This window comes from Rhipicephalus microplus, chromosome 3 (genome assembly GCF_043290135.1).
Source record: "Rhipicephalus microplus isolate Deutch F79 chromosome 3, USDA_Rmic, whole genome shotgun sequence".
Taxonomy (NCBI): domain Eukaryota; kingdom Metazoa; phylum Arthropoda; class Arachnida; order Ixodida; family Ixodidae; genus Rhipicephalus; species Rhipicephalus microplus.
The window spans coordinates 32,832,579-32,858,090 of NC_134702.1; the positions used below are offsets into that span (position 1 = coordinate 32,832,579).

The following is a 25,512-nucleotide window of genomic DNA, read 5'->3' on the forward strand; positions in this document are numbered from 1 at the left end:
GAAAAGAAAGAAAAAAAGAGAAATAAGAAAGGACAGTGTACGCGTACGAGTCAGTCAGAAAAAAAAACAAAACAAGCGTGGTCTCCAGCTATCAATCTTTGTCACCAATTTCCTCCTGGCTTACTCCTCGGAGGCAGGAGAGTCTTCTGGGGTCCTCGTTGATGCCGGCTACTAATGTTCTAAATTCGTAAATAAAATATGCCTCACGCTGTTCGCGCTCGCGCCTGTTTGAGAAACCGGACTGCAAAAGAGTTACGCTGATGTTTTCAAAACTGTGGTTTGGCAGGCGCAGATGTCTAGATAAAGATAGTTTCGGCAGTGAAGTGGCGTGGTACCGGTGATTATTGAACAGCAGCCGAAATGGCGTGTCTGTTTGGCCGATATATTCTTGTCCGCAGATGTTGCAATGTAGCATCTATATTACTTCTGTGGGCATACCTTGCATCGAACCTGTCCGCAGGGATGGCACCCTGATTGAATATTGGAGGGGTTTGTTTTTTTCTCTGACAAGAATGTCGTTCAAGTTTTTATCCCTGCGATACACCATGTGAGGTGGCTTCGCGAAAATTGAAGTTAGTCGTTTGCTTTGCCTGATTATGTTGAAATGGCGGGAAAGTATGTTGTTGATTCGTGGCGCTGATGAGGAGTAAGTTAGTACAAGGTTCGTTTGGGAAGTTCTTTTAGGTACCGTGTTTGGTACCTTAAATATATCATTCTGGTTCACGTTGCGAGCACATAGTATGGCATTATCAATAATGTCTTCGGGATAATTTTGTTTCAATAAGGAATGCTTTAGGTGTTCTGCGTGTCTGTCGAAATCCTGCATATCAGTGCATATTCTTCGGTACTGGTAGGCCTGAGAATATGGAATACCCATTTTGCAATGCTTTGGATGGCAGTAAGACGGTAAGTTGGGCCAGTTGGTTAGGATCCATCGTGAACTTACTTACAGCGCAACACCAGAAAAAATACAGGACAGGGAAGGAGCAAAAGAGAAAGCTAACAAGAGAAACCAGCTAACAAGCTAACCAGTTAACCAGCTAACAAGAGAAATCACCGAGGCATATCATATAAAGATTAGGGGTAGCAAGTGCGTTAGTGAACCATCCGTCACACTGCATGAAAAAGAGTTAAGCTATTTAGGCCAATATTTGGATGCTTTGGATGGCTGCTGTTGAAATGTAGGTACATTTGACGGTCTGTAGGCTTTTTGAAAAAATTTGTTGACAAGCGGTCACTTTTGACCGTGACAGTGACGTCCAAGAAGTTAATGCTAGTTTTGGAAATTTTTTGAAAGGTGCGGCGATGGCGTAGTGGTTAGAGCATCCGCCTCGCATGCAAGAGGTCCGTGGTTCAAATCCCGGTGCCGCGCAGTTCCCAACCGGATTAAAAAAAAAAAAATCCGCGTGTTGGAGGAACTGCATTAAGAGACCTGGGGTGCGGCCTCACCGGTAACCACCGCCGGGAACGCACTCCCTCACCAGAGAAGGATTGGCCACCCTGGTGCAGTATCTGGCCACTACCTCCCACATGCATACGTCAAAAAAAAAAAAAAAAATATATATATATATATATATATATATATATCAATTACTTCCTTTTTGTCTAGAAGCAACAAGTAATAAATCATTCGCAAATACTTCTCGTCAACAGGAACCTTGGAAAAAAAAAAGGAAAACCGAAATAAAGCATCAATCAAATTTAAGTGTCAAAACAAAAGACCTCGAGAAACCCGACAGCCACGACCTTGACGGCTTCTTTTGAGGCACGCTCGCCGGCTCCAGTAGCGTGTTCCTCGAGGCGTCGTTAAGCGACCTTAAAAAAAAACGAGAACAATAAAAAAGGCGTTCAAGGCCAAGCCGCTCCGGAGCGTTTCATTGTTTCGTCGACCTTTTTGACCCGAAAAAGAAAGACTGGAATGCCAGGCACGCTGCGGAGACGAAGAATCGCCGACGGCTGACGAAAAACGATCGCCCAAAAGACGACGGAACAAACCCGGAAGCGCGAACTGGAAGCTAACGACAATCGCGCGACCGTCATCGCGTCTAGCGCGTCAAAGCCGACCTCGAAGCTCCTCCCGGTTCCCAGCGGCGAGGCCTCTCCCAGCTCGTCGCTTGTTTAGGCGGAAAATCAGTGGCGCAAGAATATAAACGCGCCGATCCTATGCGATTGTTTGTTTTTTGCAGTACGAAGGACTGACCATGACGAACGTTTCGTAGACTGGGAAGCTTTCGTTCCTGAAAAATCTAGTAGTTTCTGCCCAGCTAAGTAGCCTGAGCAGAATGTTTCGGATTCTGGGATTTCATTAGTTGAGTTTGATCACTGGGTTTCCATTCGTGGAGTTTGATTCGGGGTATGTGATTAGTGGGATTCGATTCGCGGTGTTGATCCGTGAGAAAACCCGTGTAATGATCCTCGAAATGATGCGTGGATGGCGCAGCCAGCAATCGCACCCGCGACCTTCTGTTCAACAGCGGAATACCGTTGCTACTGCGACACAACAGCGAGTCGAAACAGTTCTGAAAGCATAGCTTACGGCTCAATGTAACACATTGTTTTTAATAAACGTTCACCGCCTTTCATTGGATGGTAAGGTGCGCCGCGGTGGTGCTCGGCTGCTGAAAAGAAGGTCGCCGGTTCGATTCCACCTGTGATTGTGAAATTTCGATTGAGGCGAATTGCTAGAGGCGCGTATGCGAAATGGTCGAAATTTCGGGAGCCCCCCACTACGGCGTCTCTCACAATCACACCGTGGTTTTGGGACGTAAAATCCCAGGTATTATTATTATTATTATTATTATTATTATTATTATTATTATTATTATAAACAAACAAGGTTAACAAGGCAACCTGGGTCGCTATTCACTCGGACTGTGCCCTTGTCCTCGTTGGTCTGCAGCCTTCTACCAAATGTATATAACTTTAGTGTCATGTATGCATGGCGTGAAACCTCCTCGCTCACTATTCTTGCTCCTTCGTGGAATATTAGGCACGTGCTGCTTATAGAGGCCTTTGGCCATTCTCATGTTTTCAACAATCTTACATTTCCACACCAAAGAATGGTATTACATACTAACTGAAATATTCCACATCTAAAATTTCTTGACGTTCCGCGCATAATAGGAAAGTACGCCGCACAGTTTTCAACGTTCATGCTGCTGGGGTGTACGCTGTTGTGACACAGACATGTTCCTCGTTCGGGAGCACGTCTCACAAGATCGAGCCCTGTTTCGACGAACTGTCTCCCCCCTCCCAGCGCCTCCTTTCGTGCAGAAGAACCGTGCAGTTCCGGGGATAACGTCGCTTCCTCCGCCGAACCACTTTGCAGTTCCGGGTATGGCTACGTCTCCCCCCTCCGAGCCCGAGAACTGGTCTGAGAGAATGGACCAAAGACGCTATTTAAGGCCGAGCCGGCCCCATGTTAGAGATATTTTGCCCCAGCCGACGTTGTCGTGCTGGCCGGCTTTGTACAAACGACAACCTGCTACAGTAAACGCTACTTTTGTTGCTGTTTTCCAAACGAATTGCCTCCCTGTTTCACCTTCGGGCTAAGGCTTCAGCGAAGTCCGCTCTTCGCCACCGCTACCATCGCGACAGAGCACTATTCATAACAGTGGTTGGCAGCTTCGGGATACGTTATCCTACGTTTGGCACGCCGGATCAGACCCCTGTTCTCATCGTTCGGCAAGCTGGGACAAGCAACCCCGGATCTCAACATTGACAAGTTGGTCCGGATCCCTGAAGGCCTGATACTGTTCGACGGCAGCCACGAGTTGGACCATCGTCGGCTACTTTGGCTGGGTGAGTGCCCAACGTTTACTGTTCATTTCGCCAGACCTCTCTAGCACAGGCAGATGTTAGGAGAGCGTTTTGTGTTTTGTTGGTTGTAATTTATTATTCACGTGCTCTAAACCACGAGATTAGCTTTAGAGTACGGTGAATATCAGTAGTAGAGCATCACGAGGGACGAGATCGCAATGGAGCAGTACCTGGTGCAGGACCTCCTCGAAATTTGTCGAGCCATGGGGATTTCCACCGGGTCCGCTAAAACAAGGGAAGCGATTCTCGAGGTGATGCGGACAGAGAATGTGACGGCCGAGGAAGCTGACGAGTTTTGGGAGCTCATCTGTGAGGAAAAGCAGAAGGCCGAGAAAAACCGCGAAGAGCTCGAAGCTCAAAGGCACGAACAGCAGAAGGCCGAAGAGCGAGCAGCTAGAAGTCACGAACAGTGGCAAGCCGAGGAGAGCAGAAAAAGGACAGAGCATGCTCTCAAAATGAGAGAGCTCGATCTTAAAATTCAAGCACTTAAATGGGATCGAGCTAAACACCAGCTCCACAACTTTCAGACAGGCGAGAACATCGCGCATTTTCTTGAGGATTTTGAAGTTGTCTGCTGTGATGTTGGTGTTAGCCGTGACCTTTGGGTGGAGAAGCTCACCACGTTGTTGCCGCGCAAGATCGCGCATGTATTGAATTGTTTGCCCTCCGAGGAAGCAGGAGATCCATCGTGAACTTTCTTACAGCGCAACACCAGAAAAAATACAGGACAGGGAAGGAGTAGAACAGAAAGAAAAGACGGCGCTGAGTAGAACAGAAAGAAAAGACGGTTCTACTCCTTCCCTGTCCTGTAATTTTTCTGGTGTTGCGCTGTAAGAAAGTTCACGATGGATCCTAACCAACTGGCCCGACTTACCGTCTTACTAAAAGCAGGAGATTTTGGTCAGGCTAGATATGCTTTGATTAAATATTTTTTCATTTCAAGTCCTGCTGGAAGTCAGAGCGATAGTAACAGCGCTGAAGCAGGTGGTAAGGCGCTAAAGGTAGACGCCCGCCGAAAAGAGCGAGAGGACGAGGCGCGTCGTAAAGCGCTGGAGGACGACGCGCGCAGTAAAGCGATGGAGGCCCGTCACAAGGTGCAAGACACCGAAGTGCGTCAGAGAGATCCGGGCACTGAGGAGCCTCACAAAGAGTTAGGAGTAGAGGCCCATCGCATAGCTAAGGACGCCGAGGTTCATCGGGAAGCACTGGAGATGGAGCCGCTTCGCAGCGCACGCGATCAGGATGAATCGCGTCAAAGAGAGCATGAGGCCAATTTCGAAGGCCAGAGAATTAGGGCTATCCACGACAGCGATAGACCCTCACAGATCAAAAGCTCTCTAGGCGTGTTGGTTGGCTTTGATGGCATCGGGAATCCCGTTCTGTCGCAAGCAGAGACAGCTAGCAACGGGCCCGAAGAAATGCTAGCTAACCAGTCTAGAGTCTTGGCAGTGCCTGTCAAAGGCAGCGCACTTGAAATTAGGTGTGTCGAAGCGGCCCGCATTCCTAGCCTTTCCGTCAAAAGGAGGCATCGGCGAAAGCATAACACCAAAAAGATGACAGGCGCCAAGTGCGCTAAAGCCGCTATTAAGGTCCATGACGTCATCAGTCGAGACGCCAGTTTGAGGGCTAGGCGTAGGATCACGAAAGGGCCCTCTAAGAAACGTTTGAAGCTCAGACTGTCACTGAGTTCAAGATTAGGCGGGAAGCGCGCTGAGAAAAACCGACTTTCGGGAAAATTCAGACAACGAGATCTTCGCCTGGCCTCATCAATGCTGATGCCGCGTAGATGCAAGCAAGTGGGGAAACGTTGGGAGCGCTTGAGCGGTAATACGAGCGGTTGTTCCCCACCGTGGCGAAAGGGTCGCTGGTCGAAGGGGTGGCGTAAACGATGAGTGCAGACGCCCCCTTGTTCGAGTTAAGCGGATGCAAGTCAAAAGTTGCTGCTACCGAGTTCGGCAAACAGCTTTGTTCGTTGTGCCTTTGTCAAGACCGGATCCCTCGAAGGCTATGGAGTGCGCGACTCCCCAGAGTTCGTCTGAGAGGGGCCCCGTCTTGCCATTACTAGGAATGGACATTGTAATTAGCTTTAGAAATTGTTTTTCTACTTTTGTCGTGAGCCGTTGAGCTAGGAATGAGTTCAAATTTTGTAAGATTTACTTTCCTTGTCATCGGAGAAGCAGATATTCAGGTTTGTTTGATTAATTTTGTTTTCATATAATTTCAAAAGTAACAGTTAGTGTGTTTTAATTTAACAGATAAGGCTAAGTAAGAGCCCCTGTTTAATATACCTTTTCTGTTTGACATTACATATATTATGCGCGTCAGTGTAGGTCAACTTTGCCCTCTGTTTTGTTTAACGTGCGCAAGTTTGATTTTCAGTCTTATTTTCTTAGTTTTTTTCAAGCGTGCTTACTCTTGTCGTGATGATCGTTGGCGGCGCGCATTGAATGATTGCTTGTAGGATGACGAAGTTTGTTATGTTTAACAGTCTTATGCTTGCAGGCGACGCAAATGTGCGTGATTCGAAAACTCTTGGTATACTAAATTGTAGTTTCGGTGCTAAATTGAGCAATCCTCAGAAGCTTCGATCGTCCAGTATCTGCCTAAATCACAATTGAGAATCGCTTGAAAACAAAAATAATTCTGTTTGGTTTAGCAGTGTCCTGCACTGTAAAGGAGTGTCGGCATTGTGTATTCCTCCCGAGATTCGTTGCTCGTGATGCTATTTGTTAGCCCAGCGTAATCTCGAGGAAACATTTGGTTTCTGCTGGTCTGGCGATCTGATCAGCATTTGGAGGGTGCTTGCTTTGGCCAGAGTGGTTCGGCTTTGTGTTCGACTCCGTCGTTCCAGTGAACCTCTGCAGGCCTATGGAAGTCTCAACGGGCGGAGAGAGCGGAACGGCTACCGATGGTCAACCAGCATCCCTCCTTCCGAGCCGCGCTGACGGCTCAAAACTCCGGATGCATTGTCTGGCGGCGGGGGTGCTGTTGTGCCACAGACATGTTCCTCGTTCGGGAGCACGCCTCACAAGATCGAGCCCTGTTTTGACGAACTGTCTCCCCCCTCCCAGCGCTGCCTTCCGTGCAGAAGAACCGTGCAGTTCCGGGGATAACGTCGCTTCCTCCGCCGAACCACTTTGCAGTTCCGGGTATGGCTACGTCTCCCCCCCTCCGAGCCCGAGAACTGGTCTGAGAGAATGGACCAAAGACGCTATTTAAGGCCGAGCCGGCCCCATGTTAGAGAGATTTTGCCCCAGCCGACGTTGTCGTGCTGGCCGGCTTTGTACAAACGACAACCTGCTACAGTAAACGCTACTTTTGTTGCTGTTTTCCAAACGGATTGCCTCCCTGTTTCACCTTCGGGCTAAGGCTTCAGCGAAGTCCGCTCGACGGCTCGCCGCTCTTCGCCACCGCTACCATCGCGACAGAGCAAATTCATAACAACGCCGGCGCGCTGTTCTTATCCTGCAAACTGGGGCAGCTCCCAGCCACAGCTTTAACCCCTTTCATTACCTTGGGCTCACGTCTCGAGGTCCAAAGCAGCCAAAGCGGATAGCGAACAGCGCATACTTGGAGAAGTCGACGCGCTGTCAAAAGGCGCGGTGCTCCTTATTATGGCAGATCCCCAATTATTGAAAACCAGCAGATGATAAGCGCAAGGAATGTACGGTCCACGCTAATTGCACTGTTTCAACTGCGCTCGTTGCGTCGAGCGCATTATCCGAAGGTTTCAGGCTCGGCCTCTGCCGGCCACAAATGATCTTTTAGTCCATTTTGGCTTGCTTCACGTTGCATCGTATTACTGGAACACAGCTAAAACACAGAAATTAACATCCTTTGCACATTCCTTGCCCTCATTATCTGTTGCTTCTCATTAATTAAGGAACTCTCAAACAATACAAACGAGCTCTTAAAATCCCCCCTTTCATTCGTTTGCAACAGAGATGATGTTCATCAATGTTTACGAAGAGCATTCGTGAAGAGCATTCGTTTACGACGGGCATCATGTTTACATGTTTGTCAGCGAGTGTATTGGTACTTTCTCGTAATAAGTTTGGCTGAAAGTAAATAAGCTCAAGTGAGAAACAGTTGCAATGTTATCACTGTCATAAGTCCTCGAAGACCGCTTGAAAAATCTAACATTTTAAGCAGAAATCCCGAAATATTGGCGGCTTCGCAAGCATACAAAAACACAAGGCTTTGCACGCAGTACCAGAGAAAAAAGCGTCGCATAAAAAAAAAAAAGATGGTTAGTTATTCAGGCATTCTTCTTCGAAGAGCGGCCAGGTTTCGCGCGAACACTCTACAGGTGCCGCCGACGATGATCGATGGAGCGCGCTTGCGCGAAACGCGAAAACAAAACACCACGGAGATTGAGCTTTTTTGCGAAGGATACAAGACGCATCGGCACGCGAGACGAAAGAACAATAGGCCACGTGCCGCGCATGCATAGAGGGCGGAACACGACTCTGCGCGTCTTCGCTCCGTCAACGTGCCGTTACGACTAAGTGGGCCTTCTCTGCGGGGCTCTCGAAACGAGCGCGCTTGACGTGACGAGCCGCGGGGCGAATTGGTCGGCACAGCCACAGCGCTTCGACGCTCGTCCAGCAAGTCACGCACGGCACGCCCCCCCCCCTCCTTCTCTTCAAAACACCCTTTCCCCTAAGGGACACGACGCCATGTGTCTCATTACTTCAGCGACGCTTGACTTGCGCAACTTCAGAAGAAGCGATGTTCTTGAAGTACAGTGTACTAGAAGGCCCTTTAGTACACTATACTTGAAGTGTGCACCGCTGTGCGATCTTGTCTAACTGGAAATAAAAGTAACCTTGGAAATATTTTCTCACCCTCGGCATCGTGCGTGTTTGTTTGGTGGCAATGATCGTATCCATGACGCAGCCGATCTCCGACGCTTCTAGGCTCACCGACTGAGGGTACCGTTTTCGGTATTTACACTGTGGGGCCCTCATGTGTGTGCAAAGATCATGTAATTGATGCTTGCATAAACAACGAACTGAATCTGAAATCATGAGTATGCGGAATTTTCCTACGTACTCCTACGCTTTGCAGAAGAAAGCTGCAAGTGGGGATGGCAAACACTATACACCTGCGCTTAAGCATTGGCGTGGCCGCCATCACGAATTTCGCTGCCCCGTGTTTGACTCATAGGTCAGACCATGAAATGCTCAAAATGAGAGGAAGTGTAAATTTGAGGGGTCGTTTCCTTCGTTAGACACAACATCAACGAGAACTAGCAGACAATAATGCCAGGAAAAGTATAGGGGATGTTATCATAAGTACATGTAATGTAAATAAGAACGAAAATAGACGAAAAGATAACTTGCCACTAGCAGGATCATGTGACAGGTTATCTTATCGTCCTCTTTCATTCTTATCATTTATTGGCGTTATTGTCTGTCAGTTCTTATCAAAATGACCCAGCGAGAGACACTAAGATTAAGGCAAAAATTTTCAAACGCCAACCCCAAATGCAATACTTTCGGAAATAAGAGTGACACACATACAATCTCTTGGGTAAAGTTGGTTAAACTGGGTAAACTTGGGTTAAGAGACATCGGTGCGTCACGCCTTCGATGCCAGTGAGCCCACTGGCCGTCTCCTATAGAGTTTCCTGTACCACGTCTACTCTTCGGGTTAACATTGCGGTTCACACCAGCTCGGCCAAGCGTCGCAAAAAAACTCCTCTATGTAATATTTGTTCACACTGATTTCTGCTAATTGTGGCGACGTTATATAAAGCTTGCTTGAACATTTTCGACACAGCACAACGGCGACATGGACGAAGACATGAGGAGACACCACAGCACCGGTGTGTTCTTCGGCTTCTACATTATATAGACCTTCTACATTCAACATAGACCATCAATCCTTTTACATTATATACACCTAGCCAGACAAAACTGGGTATAAGTACACACAGATGTTTTCGACGTTGTTCTGGCTGGTTTTGCGTATCTTTCTGAGTGCAAAGCACGAGACAGCAAGGCAGAACGACTGCCACCTACCTGAGCATCTTGGTGAAGTACTTGACTGTCGTGTAAGACTTTCGCGAGATGTTCCCCATGGCGTACTGCACTTGAACTAGACCACAGCAGATGATGCTGTGTGAAAGAAAGAAGCAAATGCACATCGCATTTAATCGACCAACGAATAAATCGGATAGGAAAAAAAAAACACAAGCGACCCTCGGAAGGAAAAACCACCCCGTGTTCAAAGAATGTCGTTTGCGCGGCACTTTTGTCGAATGTCTATCCGGTTCGGTTTTAAAACCGTACGTCAATAAATGAACATTGTGATCTACCAAACTGTTATGCGACACTGTTGGGGATCGATACTGTTGGGGAATCAAACGCATGACCAACACCTTTGCCCGTGGGGCGACAGCCATACGAGGTTTGACCAAAACGCTGGATGATTCGAGGACGCATTCGTCGAGACTGTCCAAGCGCTCAAACGCAAGGTGATTTAACCAAACGTTTCTGCCAAGGGCAGTCAGTAAAACATGAGGCTTTATCTCCAAATCATAAACTAACGAAAAATAAAAAGCAGCAGCAAAGCTCGCACATGCGCAGCAGAATGCCTCTCGGGGTACTGCGTAGTTTATCCGGATTATCCTAGATTTTTTTACAACTCAGCCAAGCTCGGAACACAATCTAAAAGATACTTAAAAAATACATTATCGGAGTATTGTGCACGATACATAAGCATACTTAAGCTTAAGTTAAGAGACCGGGTGATATCAAAAGAGACGTGACACTGATATAATGCACGTGTTAAAATGAAGAGGTAAATCACCCTGTTAACGTATTTCTCTACAAACCCTGTTTACGAGCTGCTTTTATTGTAAACAAAGCCGCAAGAATATACAAATTATGCACTCGCGCATAGTACAGTTAGCGTCTCCCCGCTGCCAAGCGTTATCATTTTGTGGGTTTCTTCATTTTAACACTACTATACCTCAAGCCTGACGATGATTTCTCTCCTTCCGTTCGGGCGTTCATTAAAACGTCACCTGTTCGTTTCGCTTCACCGGGCGTAACGAAAGCGACTTATTGCACGGGCTGTCAATTCCGGGAGTGGAGCCGATTTCGACTTTGCTTATTCAGTTGCATAGCAACAGCTTCGCCGTGCTTATTTTCATTTAACGGTATAGTCCGGACTCCCGCTTATACCGCGCGCGTGTGTGTATACAACCCACAAAAGCCGAATCAACGAGACTTCGAAAAATGTATACCCTTCGTTGAAAGGCGCATTGAATCTCTCTGCCAGACGCAGGCGTGCACAACACTCTCGTTAGGCTTGCTGTTGATCAACGCTGGGTCCTATTAGTGTTTCTATAGCTGCCGCTGCTGTTGCTTGTTTGCTAACTCGACGCTGTTAATCACAGAACACCGAGGGGGCAGCCAGTGAACGCAACTTCACCACCGGGCTCACTAAGCCTGGCGAAGGCTTAAATGTCTTTCGGCGCACGCAATGTAGCATGCGTCACATTCATTATAAGATTCTTGCCTTCTTTATTCTCTTTTATCGTTTGCCTAGTCTAGCGTGCATTTGAGCTAAGCAAGACAAGTTAACGCGATGAAATCACAAACAGGCGAATCCACAGAAGGGGGAACGAAAAACCCAAAAGTACTCGACTCCTTCGATAGTCGGAAGCTAATCTTTCTTTTCCCTTCGCGAGTAATCAATCACGTGAGCCGTTTATCAAGAAACAAGTACACGATGGCGTGCTTATAAGGGGACGAAATAAGATCGGTGGAGCCAAGATACAACGTATTATATCCATCTCCTTTCAACGGCACCTGCGGGAAGCGAGCCAGCGAAGGAAGCGATTATGCTGAGTCGGTAGAGAAGAAGAAGAAGAAAAAACAACAACTTCAAGTTGGGGTATAGCTGAAAACCTCATTTACTCAACAAAAGAGAGCGCTGATGTGAGCGACAGGGGAATAATTACCTTTTAAAAAATTTGCGTTGTTCACATGATACCTGCTGGGTCGCGCGAACACAGCAAGGGAACGCGAAAGGGACCGCACAATCCACATTTACATTAAAGATGGCATTTTTTTTTTCATTTGCGGCGTGACTGAATAAGTAACTTTTCATAATGATATTACATCCTCCTCCTCCTCCTCTTGCGGCAAATTCCATGCAGCTCTACATCCCAAACCATTTTTTTTGTGTATCACTGTGTGCCTGTCATGTGGTTAAATAAACTAAAACTTAAGACCTCATTTTAAAGGTAATGCTTATAGCACAGTACGGAATAGAATAGCGAAGCATGATACGGTACAGTACTATATGGTATAGTATAATGATATAGTATGGTACAATGAAACACAGTTTATTACATCATAGCAAATAAGTTATCCGCTGTAAAATATAGTATAAAATAGTATAACACCTGATGATTCCCGAGAAATGGACCAGCTCGGCGGTGAGGTACGACAGATAGGCGATGCCTAGCACGGCCAGAGGTTCAACAACTGCGGACAAAGACACAAAAACACAAAACAGACTGAGATAAAAAAAAACAAGAAAAGCGCGAACACATGATAGTTAAGCTATACCACCAATAATATGAAAAAAAAAAACAACTCGGGAAAATGATTTCTCACCCCTGACGTCGTGCGTGTATTTGGTGGCGAAGGCAGTGATCATGCCCATGACGCAGCCGATCGCCGACGCCCCTAAGCTCACCGACAGGAACGCAGCGAAGCCCACGCCAATCTGCGAAGCGCAAGGTTAATTTTTTTTAAAAACTGGAACCTTATATGTCTAGTTGTTATGTTCCTTGACTGCCGATCAGAAGGCCGAAAGATTGATATGTGGAGTTCAACGTCCCAAAACCACCATATGGTTATGAAATACGCCGTAGTGGAGGGCTCCGGAAATTTAGACCACCTGGGGTTCTTTACCGTGCACCCAAATCTGAGCACACGGGCCTACAACATTTCCGCCTTCATCGGAAATGCAGCCACCGCGGGATTTTATCCCGCAACCTGCGAGTCAGCAGTCGATTATACCTTAGCCACTACACCACTGCGGCGGGGCAAGGCCCAAAGATTGGATACCAGCAAGCCGCATTTCGACGGAGGTAGAATGCGCCCACATGCTCAGGTTAAGGCGCACATCAAAGAACCCCGGGCGATCCAAATTGCTAGAGCCTACCCGTACGGCGTTTGCATATCATTGTCCTTGGCACTAAAACACACAACAATTACTTTTTTTCAAGTGCGAGAAATTGACCATCGTCTTTACTTCGGAAATCAAATTCTAGTAAATCTCCTGCGGCTTCCTTCACGGTTTCTCTCTACTGCGCGCATTTATCTGACGACTTCAGATTCCAACGCAATTTACGAGATTGGCTACGTCAGCTGCTTCTAGCGTATTTATGAGACCAGATTACAAAACTGGTCACTTTTAAAATTTCATATTACTTTTGTGTTGCTTAGCACCCGTACGCTGTTTCATTTTCAGAACACATTCGCTTTACGTCATACAGCAGGCGGCAGCGCTTTGGACACCATAATCACAACTCCTGCACATCCGGACCACGCCACATTATGGCGACGTAACCGTAATATCGTTTCCGGTTAAAGCGAAAGTAAGTCGGCATGGCGGTGCCGTCTCTTCGTTTTATAGCCATCTGCCTCCCTCACGGAAGTAGATCTCGTCATGACTGGCGCTTATTGGCAATCTTTTTCCTTGCGTCGTAGAACACCATTTATCATCATAATATCGTTATAACAGCGCTTGACCTCAAAAATCACGCATAACTGCGTAGAAAGTGTCAAATTAGCAAAAAAGTGCCGCCATATCCACGAAGTGAATGATGATGAGTGGGCGAAGTTCCGGAGGTAAACCTGGTAAACCATCAATCCTCCGTACATTTTGCCCACTTGATTTTATTGCAACACACCGCCTAGCGTACATCGCTGAACTAAATCGAACGATTGCCTTCCACCAATGACACGCGCCATATGTGACACCATTCCTATATTATAACATCTCGCATCTTTCATCATCAATTACAAGTACCACCGTCTAGTTTATAACATCTTTCATCTTTTCATCATCAGCTACAAGTACCGCGATCTAATGAACACTGCAAGAACGAGAGGTGGCTACCTACAGGGGACGGTACCGCCATCTAGTGAACACTGCAAGAACTAAACAAGAGGTGGCTACATACAGGGGACGCACAGCCCACGCCTTAAGGAGCTTCGCCCGTAAAAAAGTATGGTTTCTCAAATAATTTAAAACTGCAAGAACAAAAGTGACATGAAGCTTTCACCCTATTTGCTCTGCCATTCCTATATCATACCACACATATACTGTCTATAGCACATTATTTCGAGTGTGCGTAAATTATAGTGCTGAAATTCCTTCGATACACACGCCGCGACTAGACGAGCGCAGCTTATCCATAAGTTTAATGAAATTCGGTGAGTTTTACGCTCAAAACCACGTTATAATTATAAGACACACCGTGGCTGGAGGGAGGGCGGTAGGAAATCCTGTAATAGTTGTCAGCCCGTGGCGTTCTTTCATCAAGTGGATCTGGCTATAAATTACATAGAAGTCTTTATCTCTGTTTTTTATTCGATTCAATCCAATCGAAGTTTATTAGAGATAGCCCGATAACTTGTCAGACGACTTGCCCTAGCGAAACGAACGTTTTATTGCGACATTTGTAATGGAAAATAGCACGCGCATGATCATTCGGGCCAAATCACAAAGCAATCAAAGTGCTCTAACTTTTTTTGTCTTTTTGAAGATACGACTACTTGCGATGAGCACTGTGCGAACTACAACGAAAAGCGTGCATCGTACTTGTATGCCTGAAGTGCTAAAAAGAGAACTTCTGAACTCGCGAAAAGCAGGATTGTATTTACGTTTACATGTTGTTTTTCTTTTTTAATATTTTCACCAAAACAAACAAGTGGAAATTAACAGCCATCACCCAAAAGTTGCAAGAGCTTCTTGACTTATTTTTTGTTAAAATAAAAAAAAAACAAAGAAAACTCTCCACAACAAACAAAGCAGTTCACGCATTGTTCGCACGTTTAGTATGCAGTTACGCTGGAGCATGAACGCGTAAGGTGACTTTTAAATTACAAAGAACGTGACAGTCAAGTAAAAGAAGAAAAATCGCTTTGAGGAAAAAAAAGAAGATTGCGCACATAAACGATCACTTCGCCAACTTTCCAACACTGAAATCAACCCCCCCCCCCCCCCCCCGCAATGCACCGTGCCGCAAACCTGCAAAGAGAATTTCAATTCAGAAAACTCATTCACACCACTGCGAATGCGCATACTGCCACTGGCGACGCGCTGGCGCAACAAAAGCAACATCGGCAGTTCTGGAACTCATTCATTCTGGCAGGGCATTCAGAGTCGCGCGTCGTGCGTGTCCCATTTTTCCACGTTCTCCTAAATCAAGCTTGCTCGAAAAGAAAAGGGAAAGTTTCGCCGAATCTAGGGAAACAGGCGACGCGGGTTTGTAGCAGTCGTAAGCGTAAACGCGTTCCGTATACGCTTCCCACAATTGCTGTATAGAGCGCGCGAAAAAGGGAACGCCACGCTCAGCAGGAAGTTCGGCATGATCTATTATGAGCGCATAAACGGTGGCGCGCGTTTTCGTAAGCAAGCGCAAACTATGGTAGAAATGCGGGAGACGCTATGGAACATGACATCCGATCCGCAATACAACGGAAATATTGATCGCAAGCCTTTTGTGAAAAACACCTCGACTATATAGGCGAAAGGGAGAGAGACAAAATGAAAACTAATTCTGATAACTGAAATGAAATAAGAAAAAAAGGCAATACTAATTGAGACAACACTTTTGGAACACAGGCTTCAATGGAGACTAAAGAGGAACAATAGGAACTACCTGTAACATTTTCCTCTTCACTATGTCGTACTTTTTGCCCCACACAAGCAACAACATGTCGGGTCCCAAGAGGAGGCAACGATATCCGTCTCTCTCTCTCTCTCTCTCTCTCTCTCTGTGAAGTATAGTCTGTCAACGGGGTCAATATTTTGTCACAGCTCTGCCAAGAATTTTTTTTGTTTTAGTTTCAAGCTCGGTCTTTCCGAGGGTGGAGACTGGTCTGACTATTATAGACAAGGAAGAACAGGTACCTCGAGAGGCAGATAAAGGGGAGAAACGAGGCGAAAATGTTAAACCCCCAACCAAAAACGAGACGACCTGCAGTTGGCACAAAAGCACGGGAGGCACTGTGCTGCAAAAGCATGACGAATTGGCACCGTGACGGGGCCACCGGCATACGTCTCTTGTTAAAAGGACGGGTATTCCGACAGCGGTGGCTACAGATGAAACGCAGTTTCTCTGCTGATGAACATGGACTTCAACCACATAAAACAATGCCCACGCCCACCCACTCACTCCCTCACTCCCTCCCTCACTCACTCATTCATTCACTCCCTCATTCACTCACTCACTCACTCACTCACTCATTCATTCATTCATTCACTCACTCCCTCATTCACTCACTCACTCACTCACTCCCTCACTCACTGTCCATCTTAAAGACATGGTTCCATAGAAATCATTTCACTTAATCCACACACACCCACGTTTAGTACGAGAGTCGAAATTTCCGGAGTCCTCCACTACTGCATTTCTCATAATCATAAGGTGATTTTGGGACGTTAAACCCCCCATATCAATCAATCAAGAAAGCAGGCCCAAATGCGCAGCATACTTACTTCCCTGGCCGTGATGTCGCTGCCAAAAAAACCGACCATCATGTTGTACAGCACGACAGTCACGGCGTCTGCGTCAGAGATCAGGAACAGAAACGGAAAAACCTGTCAGCATCAGTCCAGGCTCAAGAAGTGCTTTAAGTTACTCACCGTTAAGTAGAGACTCCCCGAAGACTAAGAAATACAATACTTTGTTGACTCCGACTTCTTGAAATATTGCTAGAACCTGCAAAACAAAAGGAGATTGTTTCGCTAAAGTCGTGTGAGTTTAACGCCATGGTATATATATATATATATATATATATATATATATATATATATATATATATATATATATATATATATATATATATAATAGTATAGGTTCGTGGCGACGTATGACTGGCGTTTCGACTGAAGTTTGAACGTCTAATTCTTACGTTCAAAAAAAAAAAAACGAAGTTCACTTTTGTATCGCGCGTGGAATACAGGAAGACTCGAACCTTTCCCCCCCCCCCTTTTTTTTTGAACGGTGATTGCGTATCGCTTTAGTTAACTCCAAATATATATATATATATATTTTGAGCTGGTGCTTCATCGAGTGCACTGGCTTTTTGAGCGCGAACAAGCGCCCTGATGACACCTTCCCCGCTCTTCTTTCTTTCTCTCAATTCCTTATTCCCTTCCCTCCAGCGTGGGGTATCTGGGGTGGGGTATCTGGGGTACCGGAGGCGTATCTGGTTGACCTCCATGCCTTTCCTTCCATTCCTTACTCATCCTCCGTATCATGACGCACATGGCCGTTTTCTGACTTTCGTGTTTTTTTTCTTCTATTGAGCTTATGAACAAGACTTTCAAAAACCTATCAATGTTATCAGTGCGCGTGCAGCTGTTGTGTTGACAAAGGCTTCCGCAAGCTAAAAGAGAGTCTTTATTCATTGTTTTTTCAAAACTCTGAATGAACTTTACAGCATTGGAATGTGGAACAATGCCAACGGCTAACGCGTAGAACGATATACATGAATTTCGGCTACTATAGAAATAAAATTCGTAGTAAAACAAGCAAAACACCGTTATTCTTACCAAAATACAACAAAAACTGCGTTCATGACATGTGGGTGTAACGTCGGCGATATTTCCTTCGAATAGCTCGTTTTATCGCCGCGCGCGATAGAGGCCAGCGCATATACAGATGCAAGTCACGTTCGGTTCGGTGGTATATGTCGCAATCGCGCAATGCAAACAGTCAAGACTGCATCAGTCAACGCCATACAGCCGTATAGGGCACGATGGAAATGACAGTCAGGCCGGATCGCGCTATTGGGGGCATACGCAGTTACACGCGTGTTTCGTTTAACACGCCGGACGTCCACTTTCGGCACTGGACGTTATCGGTGCACGAGCAGCTCTTGTGTTGACAAAGGCGAGTAAATGTCGTTACGCGAACGCAGTTTCCATTCGCCATTTGGCGCCCTCACATAGCGAACGTATAAGTGCAAAGCATCCGCCAGCGTGGTTGCCCTGACAACAGCGATCGACGACTGACTTGGTGGCGTGACGAATCGATTGAACGCCCCCCCCCCCCCCAAAAAAAAAGACAGAGAGGCTAATTACCGATAGTTCTCGCATGTCGAGCCCCATACAAAAAAGTGATAGACGTGGTCGTCCCTGTCAAAGCAGGGACAAAGTCCTTTGTTGACTTGAGTGGGGCGCTGAGCGTGACCGCAATAAACGCGAATATGAGTTTCCCGTATACGTTGATCCCGCAATATACTTACGGGTAGTTAGCAATTTTCTGCGAACTACCATTAACGCCGGAAATGATCGCGGTGGATAATTACTTTGCGTTTTGTCAGAACATAATTTGTCGCCTATACTGTACTGGTTATCGTGACGCATCGCTTTTGCTTATCGGACGGGCAGCTGGTTAAGGTCTCGAAGTGAAATGCAAACATGGATGAGACCGTAAACCATATATAGCTCAACGTTCAGAGAGTTCATTACTTTAGTATAGTGAATAATGCCTCGAAACTTGGATCGGGAGATTGGAGAGTTCGTAACCTTCGGGAAGCTACGAAAGAATACCAGCCTTACTTTTCGCATTTTTTTTCTTATTCGTATACAGAAAAAGTATGGGAAGGTAGCTGACGTCATAGCCGGCTATCCCAACATCATGATAGTAATGTAAAAAATATGCACAAAGATATGCAACAATAAACAGAATAAAAGAAGAGAAAATAAGAAGCCCTATGTACATACATAGCATACCTCGTATTTTTTTACAATATACTGTCGAATCACTTTAGCTCACAACAACAACAACAACAACAACAACAACAACAACAACAACAACAACAACAACAACAACAACAACAACAACAACAACAACAACAATGGCAGTGACGACAGCGTTTTGTATTTACCTATCGTTCGTGATTTATATCCGCTATTTTAGGGGCGAAGCTCCTTAAGGCGTTGGTCTGTATATCCCTTGTATGTATTTATGTAGTAGTACGTAGCCACTGGTGGCACATACCCGTTCTACAGCAGGTATGTGCCACATGGGATGCGAAATGGGTGATGGCGGTGCTTGGAGTGTTCACTAGATGGACGTACGGACGGACGGACAGAGAGACTAGCAGACGGACGACGTATAGATAGACGCGCGGACGGACGGACGCACGAAGAGACAGACAGACAGACGGATGGATGGACTGACTCACGGACGGACGCACGGACAGACGCATGGATTGACGCGCGGATGGTCACGCGGACGGACGGAAGCAAGAACGAACAGACGGACGGAAGCATGGACGGGCTGACGAACGCTTCGCCCCACTCATCATCATTCACTCCGTGGGTATGCTGTGATTTTTTACACTTCCTAGTACAGTCAAAACAAGCAAGGTGGTTTTCAAATACAAAAACTTTGAGAGGATGCTTGAGTTTCGCCTACAAGAGTCGAACGCCATAGCGTAATCGGGCCCCGCCCTCATCGCCTTCTCAACTTCCAGCCTGGCCTCGGTTCTCGATGCGTGCCTCAACTGTGCCACAAGAGCGCGAACGACTGTGCTCGTAACACTGGCCGTTTGAACCTACTCTAGCACGCCTACTGCAAGTACAGTTGTCAAGTCCCCACTACGTCATATCCTCCGTCCGCGAATCGGCGATGGGCGACTAATGCGCGTCTGTAATGCGACACGCGACCTTACGCAGCTGCTCACTTTGCCTATGCTATTGCAGCTTATGATGATTAAATATGTCTGTGCACAATGTCGTTAGTGCGCCTTGAAAAAAAGACCCCCTCGTTACGCAAGTCCCATGTTTTGACGCCTGCAGCGATTCTACCGTTCTGCGACGCGATATTACCAGCGTTGAGGAGACTCGATCCTCCCGACATGGCACTCATGTAGCGTTTCTCTCTCTCTCTTTCTTTTTTTTTTTTGAAGCAGTTTCAAGCAATAGCCTTGCTTAGCGGTAGAACACCTCTTTGCCACTCAGACGGCCTAGCTTCGTTTCTGACTTGAATCAAGGATTTTTATCATTAACTTTACTTGCATCTTTTTTTAAAACTTGTCCGTCATTGATAACATGATTTTTCGCTCTCCGCCAGTGACGCCATCTCTTTGACGCTATCGTGTTAAAAATTGCGGCGTAGTGCGGGAATTGAAAGGCTAGAAAACGCTGAGATAACACAGCGAATGAAAAGCAAACAAACGAAAACCGCCAGGCATGCGCGGAACGGTTGACACTCACGACTCGCTAAATTGCACACGAAAAATGACACACTGACCCCCCGTATTCACAAACGCTCCTCGACTCGACTTCCACCCTTCACTTGACAGGGTTGAGTACTGCGCCACCGCTCAGCTGAAAATGACGCTGCGCTATTCTCAAGAATCGCAGCAGATTATCACTCATATGCAGTGACTTGCCGTGCCTAGAGACGCGCTTCCATCGGCTTTCTCAAGTGAAGGTGAAGCGTTGAGTGAAGGGGCGTTCTAGAATATGGGGTTGAGTCACAGGTAGGACACACACGAGCGGTATGACTATGCTGCGCGGAATGCGCAGCACAAGTCACAGCGAAAGCTGTAAGACCGGGCTTTCAGAGCCTTTTTTAAAACACTATTTGGGTAACTGCTACAAGCGAACTTGCAGGGTGCCCACTACGCCATAAATCATCATAATGTTTGTGTAGTAGGGAGGCATTCACTATGCCATCCTTCGTCACTCTTCCGAGAAGCGCGGTAACCGCAACACGCTTGCAGTGAGTTTGGTGTAATTTTTTTATGTTGTGGCTGACGACGAAGAAGAATTATGGGTGAGGCTATCATAATGGGTTGGGGCATTCGACGACTCACTCCGAACTAAATTCGCATTATGTGACACGTGGTTGTTCCTTTGCTGTTCTAAAACGCTATATGCTCATATTAACGCGATTCCTTCCCGACATCAAGCCATGCCTAAGGTCAGTTTGTAGCGAAGTTTCGAAGCACCGGGGCGGTTTTGGGATAAAATACTGGGCTGGCATGCAAGGTACCCGAGTTCGAATCCCATTGTGCCCTTGGTGTTTTTTCATTTGTTTAGTTTTATTATTTCGTGCGAGAGTGGTTACGGATACTGGCGGCGGCAGCAGCAGCTAGCGGACAACTACGGTGCACGGGACTCTTGTTGTAATCTCATAAGCTATCGATGTAAAAAAAAAAAAACAAGAAGAAAAGATGGCAGATGTTCAACTCACGGCTACGGGATCAACGGCCGAGATGAGAGAGCTGAACACAAGGCACTCGAGCAGACCCAAGTTCGGGAGGCCGATGGCTCCCACGTTGTTCAAAAAATACAAACTTGGACCTGCAGCATACGAAGACACGTGCACCGATCATATACGCTTACATTCCGATCACATCTAACTTTGTGACTTAGTTTTTTTTTTTCATCGTAGCACTCATTTATAATAATTGGTGCTTTGCGTCCCAAAACCACGATATGATCATGAGAAGCACCGTTGCTTATAGGGCTAAGAAATTTCCGACCACCTGGGACCATCGAGTTTCCCAACATTAACGGGAGGGGACTCTGGCGCTGCGATCGTTCAGCGACCATGGGTAGTACACACATTTCCATAGTCTTCGTACTTGCGGCTTCGTTTATTGCTCTGTTTCAGTTTTGTTTCGGAAAAAAAAAAAGATTCAACCCTTTTGAACTTCATGACCCGATTCCGAAAGATAAGTCAAAGAATATTGTGGTGAAGCGCTGAAAACTAGCTGATTTTTGTTTCGTAAGAAAACAGCTCCAAGCCAAACGAACACACACGGAGCCAAAAGCAGGCCAGAAGTACGAAGATTAGACAAATCAGTGTGCTACCCATCATACCCATGCTCGCTGAAGCACCGTGCGTTGCAGCTCCCATAGACACTAGCGCCAGAGTTCCCTCTAGTGCATATTAGGAAACTCTATGCCTGGGACAAGAACCAACGACTTGGTAGCGCTCGTAGGAAGCACTAGACTTGGCTCGGAATGTTTTCCGTTCGCTATATAGAGTTGAAAGTGCTTTCGGCAGACCTTTAAGTGAATAATATGAGGACTATAGCGTATCTCTGAAAAATAGTATAGTCCTCCAATAATCCTTGCAATTGAGAGACTAGGAAAATAGTGACAAGCCATCGACATCACTTCTTTCTTTTTGTCAGACGGGGCGATTTCAAGCGCAATCCTTCACTAGTAACTTTTGGGTATCTCTGGGGTACTCTGCGTCAACTTCGGCTGCATAAAAAAATACTATATCATTAAAAGCTAACGACATCAGAAAGCGGTTTCTTCTGGTAGTGCTCACTTTACGTCTATAAATAATTACATTATATGTGAACGTCAAAAACGCTTGCATTTTTATTACAAAGTTTTCGCAAAACGACTTACCTATTGTGAAGGCATTTATTATTGTACCCTGAAAAGTGGGAAACAAAGAGGACATTTAGAACATCAGCAGTGTACTGTTTGAAAGCACTGCATTAAAAACTCTTAACATTTGTGTCTTGCCATAACCAGTGTTCGTATTTCTCTTTGAACTGGAACAAGCTGATAAACTTGTTAAACTGAATGAAATATCAGTATCACGGATTTATTTCTTCCGATGCTTGCGCATTCTCTCGTTGTTTCGAACCGCTTAAAAATGCACCTTTGCAACAAACATGGTACTGGAAACTACAACTATCACAATGTTTGCTTAGACTATACACGGCTTCAGTATTACGTGGTAATCCTTCAGGAAGCAACCATTAGGTAAAAGAAGCGAGTGACACTGTTCATTTTTCGCGCACTGTCTGGGATCAGGCGCGTCGAAGAAGCTTGTTTGAATGATTGTCAAATCCTCTTAACAAAACTACAATTTCCTAACACACCGCCAAAAAAAGTTATAATAACAAATATACATTTTTCAAAACAGCAAGCAAAAAAAAAAAAACACCAGGCCTGGGCGCAATGCACAGCACAGTCACAGTTAAAGCTGGAAGAGCGGCCTTTCAGAGTCTTTTCTGAACACTCTTGGGGTTAACTGCTACAACCGCACTTGCAGGGTACCCACTACACCATGATTCATCATAATTTTTGTGTCGTAGGGAAAATTCACCATCACCATCATTCTTCGCCATTCTTCGCAGAAGCGTGGTACCCACTGCACAATGGCAAGGCATTTCGTGCATTTTTTTTTGAAGCTGTGGCTGACGATGAAGAATTATGCCTGAATTTTTTGTAATGAGTCGGAGCATTGGACAACCCACTCGTAACGCAATTCGCATTGTCTGACGCCTGGTTATTCGCTGGCTGGTCTACAACGCTTTAACGCTCATGCTAACGCGATTCGTTTCCCGACATGAAGCCTGCCTAGGGTCAGTTAGCAAAGGAGTTTCAAGCACCAGCGTAGTTCATGCAGTGGTAGAATGCTTGGCAGGCTCGCAGGGGACCTGGGTTCGAATCCCATCGTGTCCTTTGTGTTTTTATTAACTTTGTTTTGTTATTCTTCCTATTTTGCGCGATAAAGGTTACGCACACCGGCAGCGGCGGCGCCGGCGTACACACGATTCTTGTCATGATCTCATAACAGCTTTCACTGTAAAAAGAATGCCGTATGCAAATTCCGTACACACCAAACAGGAACAAAACGTTGGTACTAACTGCGCCTGCGTACTAACTAAAAGTTTTTACATGCGCAGGATATAAAAGCGCTGGCAGCTTCCGATCGTTTACTTTTAAAGCTCCCTAATTTCAAGCAGGATTATCGACAACGCTAACGGAACGTGGATGGCAGACCAAGAAAAGCACAGCCTGGAAAGCGCCGGAACTACAGAATTAACTGCAACCTCCCCGATGTATACGTGCATGTTGAAAGATGCTCGCGTAAAAAATTAAAGCTATCTATTATATCATCATATCATTTGAACGCTCATCTACACGAAAATGTTCCCGCAGATGCAACACTAGCTACGCTCTCAGCATGTACAGGAACAAAATAAAAAATAACGCTGACGAGTATACTCATTGTACTGTGCTTACGAAACTTGCACGCCGTGTAAGTCTCGAGAATGCGGTGCACATGTAATATCGTAGTGGACGCAATCAAGAGCTCGGTGATATAAATAGTAATTAAGGTTGTTAACTGCATAGGACAACGGCGACAAAGTGAGACGACTGGGTAGCGCAAGTTGAAAAACAAAAGAAGTCACAGAGTTGCCGCAAAAGACAAGTAATGAACGCGATAACAACAAATTGAAAGGACACACAAAGAATGAGAAGCAGATCGAAAAGCGCCGCGTAACAACAAATTGAAAGGACACACAAAGAATGAGAAGCAGATCGAAAAGCGCCCCGCGTTTCTAACGCACGAATTACGCACGAAACGTACTCACAGGCACAGATGATTGCGAATGAGCGTCTCACTTGTTACTTCACTGTGTCTGAAAAGCGTGCCCTTTTCGGAAACAGAGACTGTAGAACGATTGCAGTGACCTTTGTGCGCCCGGTCAGTTTGTTCGCTACAACCACGAACAGTCGTCACAAGCTCATATTTCTTCAGGTGTTCCACAAGGCTCTGTCTTGGGACCCCTTTTATTCATAATTTACATTAACGATGTCACTCAGGTTGTCTTTACCACTCCAGTTAAGCTTCGCCTATACGCCGATGACTGTGTATTGTATTCCAATGTACGTAGCTTCACTGACCAAGTTTTGTAGAATGATGTGTTTTCTTCCTTTCGCGAGTGGGGGTTGAACTTGGCAAATGGAGCTTAATTCTCAGAAAACCGTGACCATAACTTCTACAATTAAAAATGAGCCATTGCAATTTAGATATGGCGACTCCAATCACACACTGAAAAAAAGTTCAGGAATTTAAGTATCTTGGTGTTGTATTCTCTCCAAACTTGAAGTGGCACAAACACATCGACCTTATTTCTGCAAAATTGCTCAAGAAATTAGGTTACTCAAGAAGAACGCTAAAGGGCGCCACAAAAGAATGCAAGCTTATAGCCTTCAAATCACTAGTCAGGCCCCTTCTTGAATATGCGTCTGTTGTGTGGTCAGCAACAATTGACATAAATAAACTTGAGACCATCCAGAGAAAAGCGATTAGATTCATTTTTAACCGTTATGACCGTGATTTCTCCCCTTCAGAGCACTACCATGCTTTATTGCTAAACCGTTTAGAACACATGTAGACGTATGTGTGATCGGCTTACCATGCTAAATAACATCGTGCACAATTCCGTCCGCATAGCCACACCCATTTCGTTCACCAATCAGCCTACCCATGTGACTCGCCGATACAATCCGTTGAACATAGTGCTATTCAGATGTTTTATTGATTGTTATAAATACTCCTTTTTTCCGTGCACAGTTGACACTTGGAATAATATGGACACTACTTTGAAACGACTACCACATGCGCTGTTTGTTGAACAAGTGTCCAAT

The 25,512-nt window shown here is 45.9% G+C and overlaps 1 protein-coding gene across 6 annotated transcripts in view; it reads right to left on the minus strand.

Annotated features, from left to right (window-relative positions):
• The window catches only part of LOC119176890 (uncharacterized), a 326,865-nt gene that overhangs the window by 64,094 nt on the left and 237,259 nt on the right, over positions 1-25,512 (minus strand). For all 6 annotated transcript variants that reach the window (XM_037428242.2, XM_037428235.2, XM_075889209.1 and 3 more), the window contains exons 9-15: positions 22,468-22,495; positions 21,293-21,402; positions 16,723-16,798; positions 16,576-16,643; positions 12,456-12,567; positions 12,242-12,323; positions 9,846-9,941 (exon numbers count right to left, since the gene is read on the minus strand). In XM_037428242.2, coding sequence (XP_037284139.2) covers positions 9,846-9,941; positions 12,242-12,323; positions 12,456-12,567; positions 16,576-16,643; positions 16,723-16,798; positions 21,293-21,402; positions 22,468-22,495 — 572 coding nt within the window. The remainder of the gene's footprint in view (positions 1-9,845; positions 9,942-12,241; positions 12,324-12,455; positions 12,568-16,575; positions 16,644-16,722; positions 16,799-21,292; positions 21,403-22,467; positions 22,496-25,512) is intronic.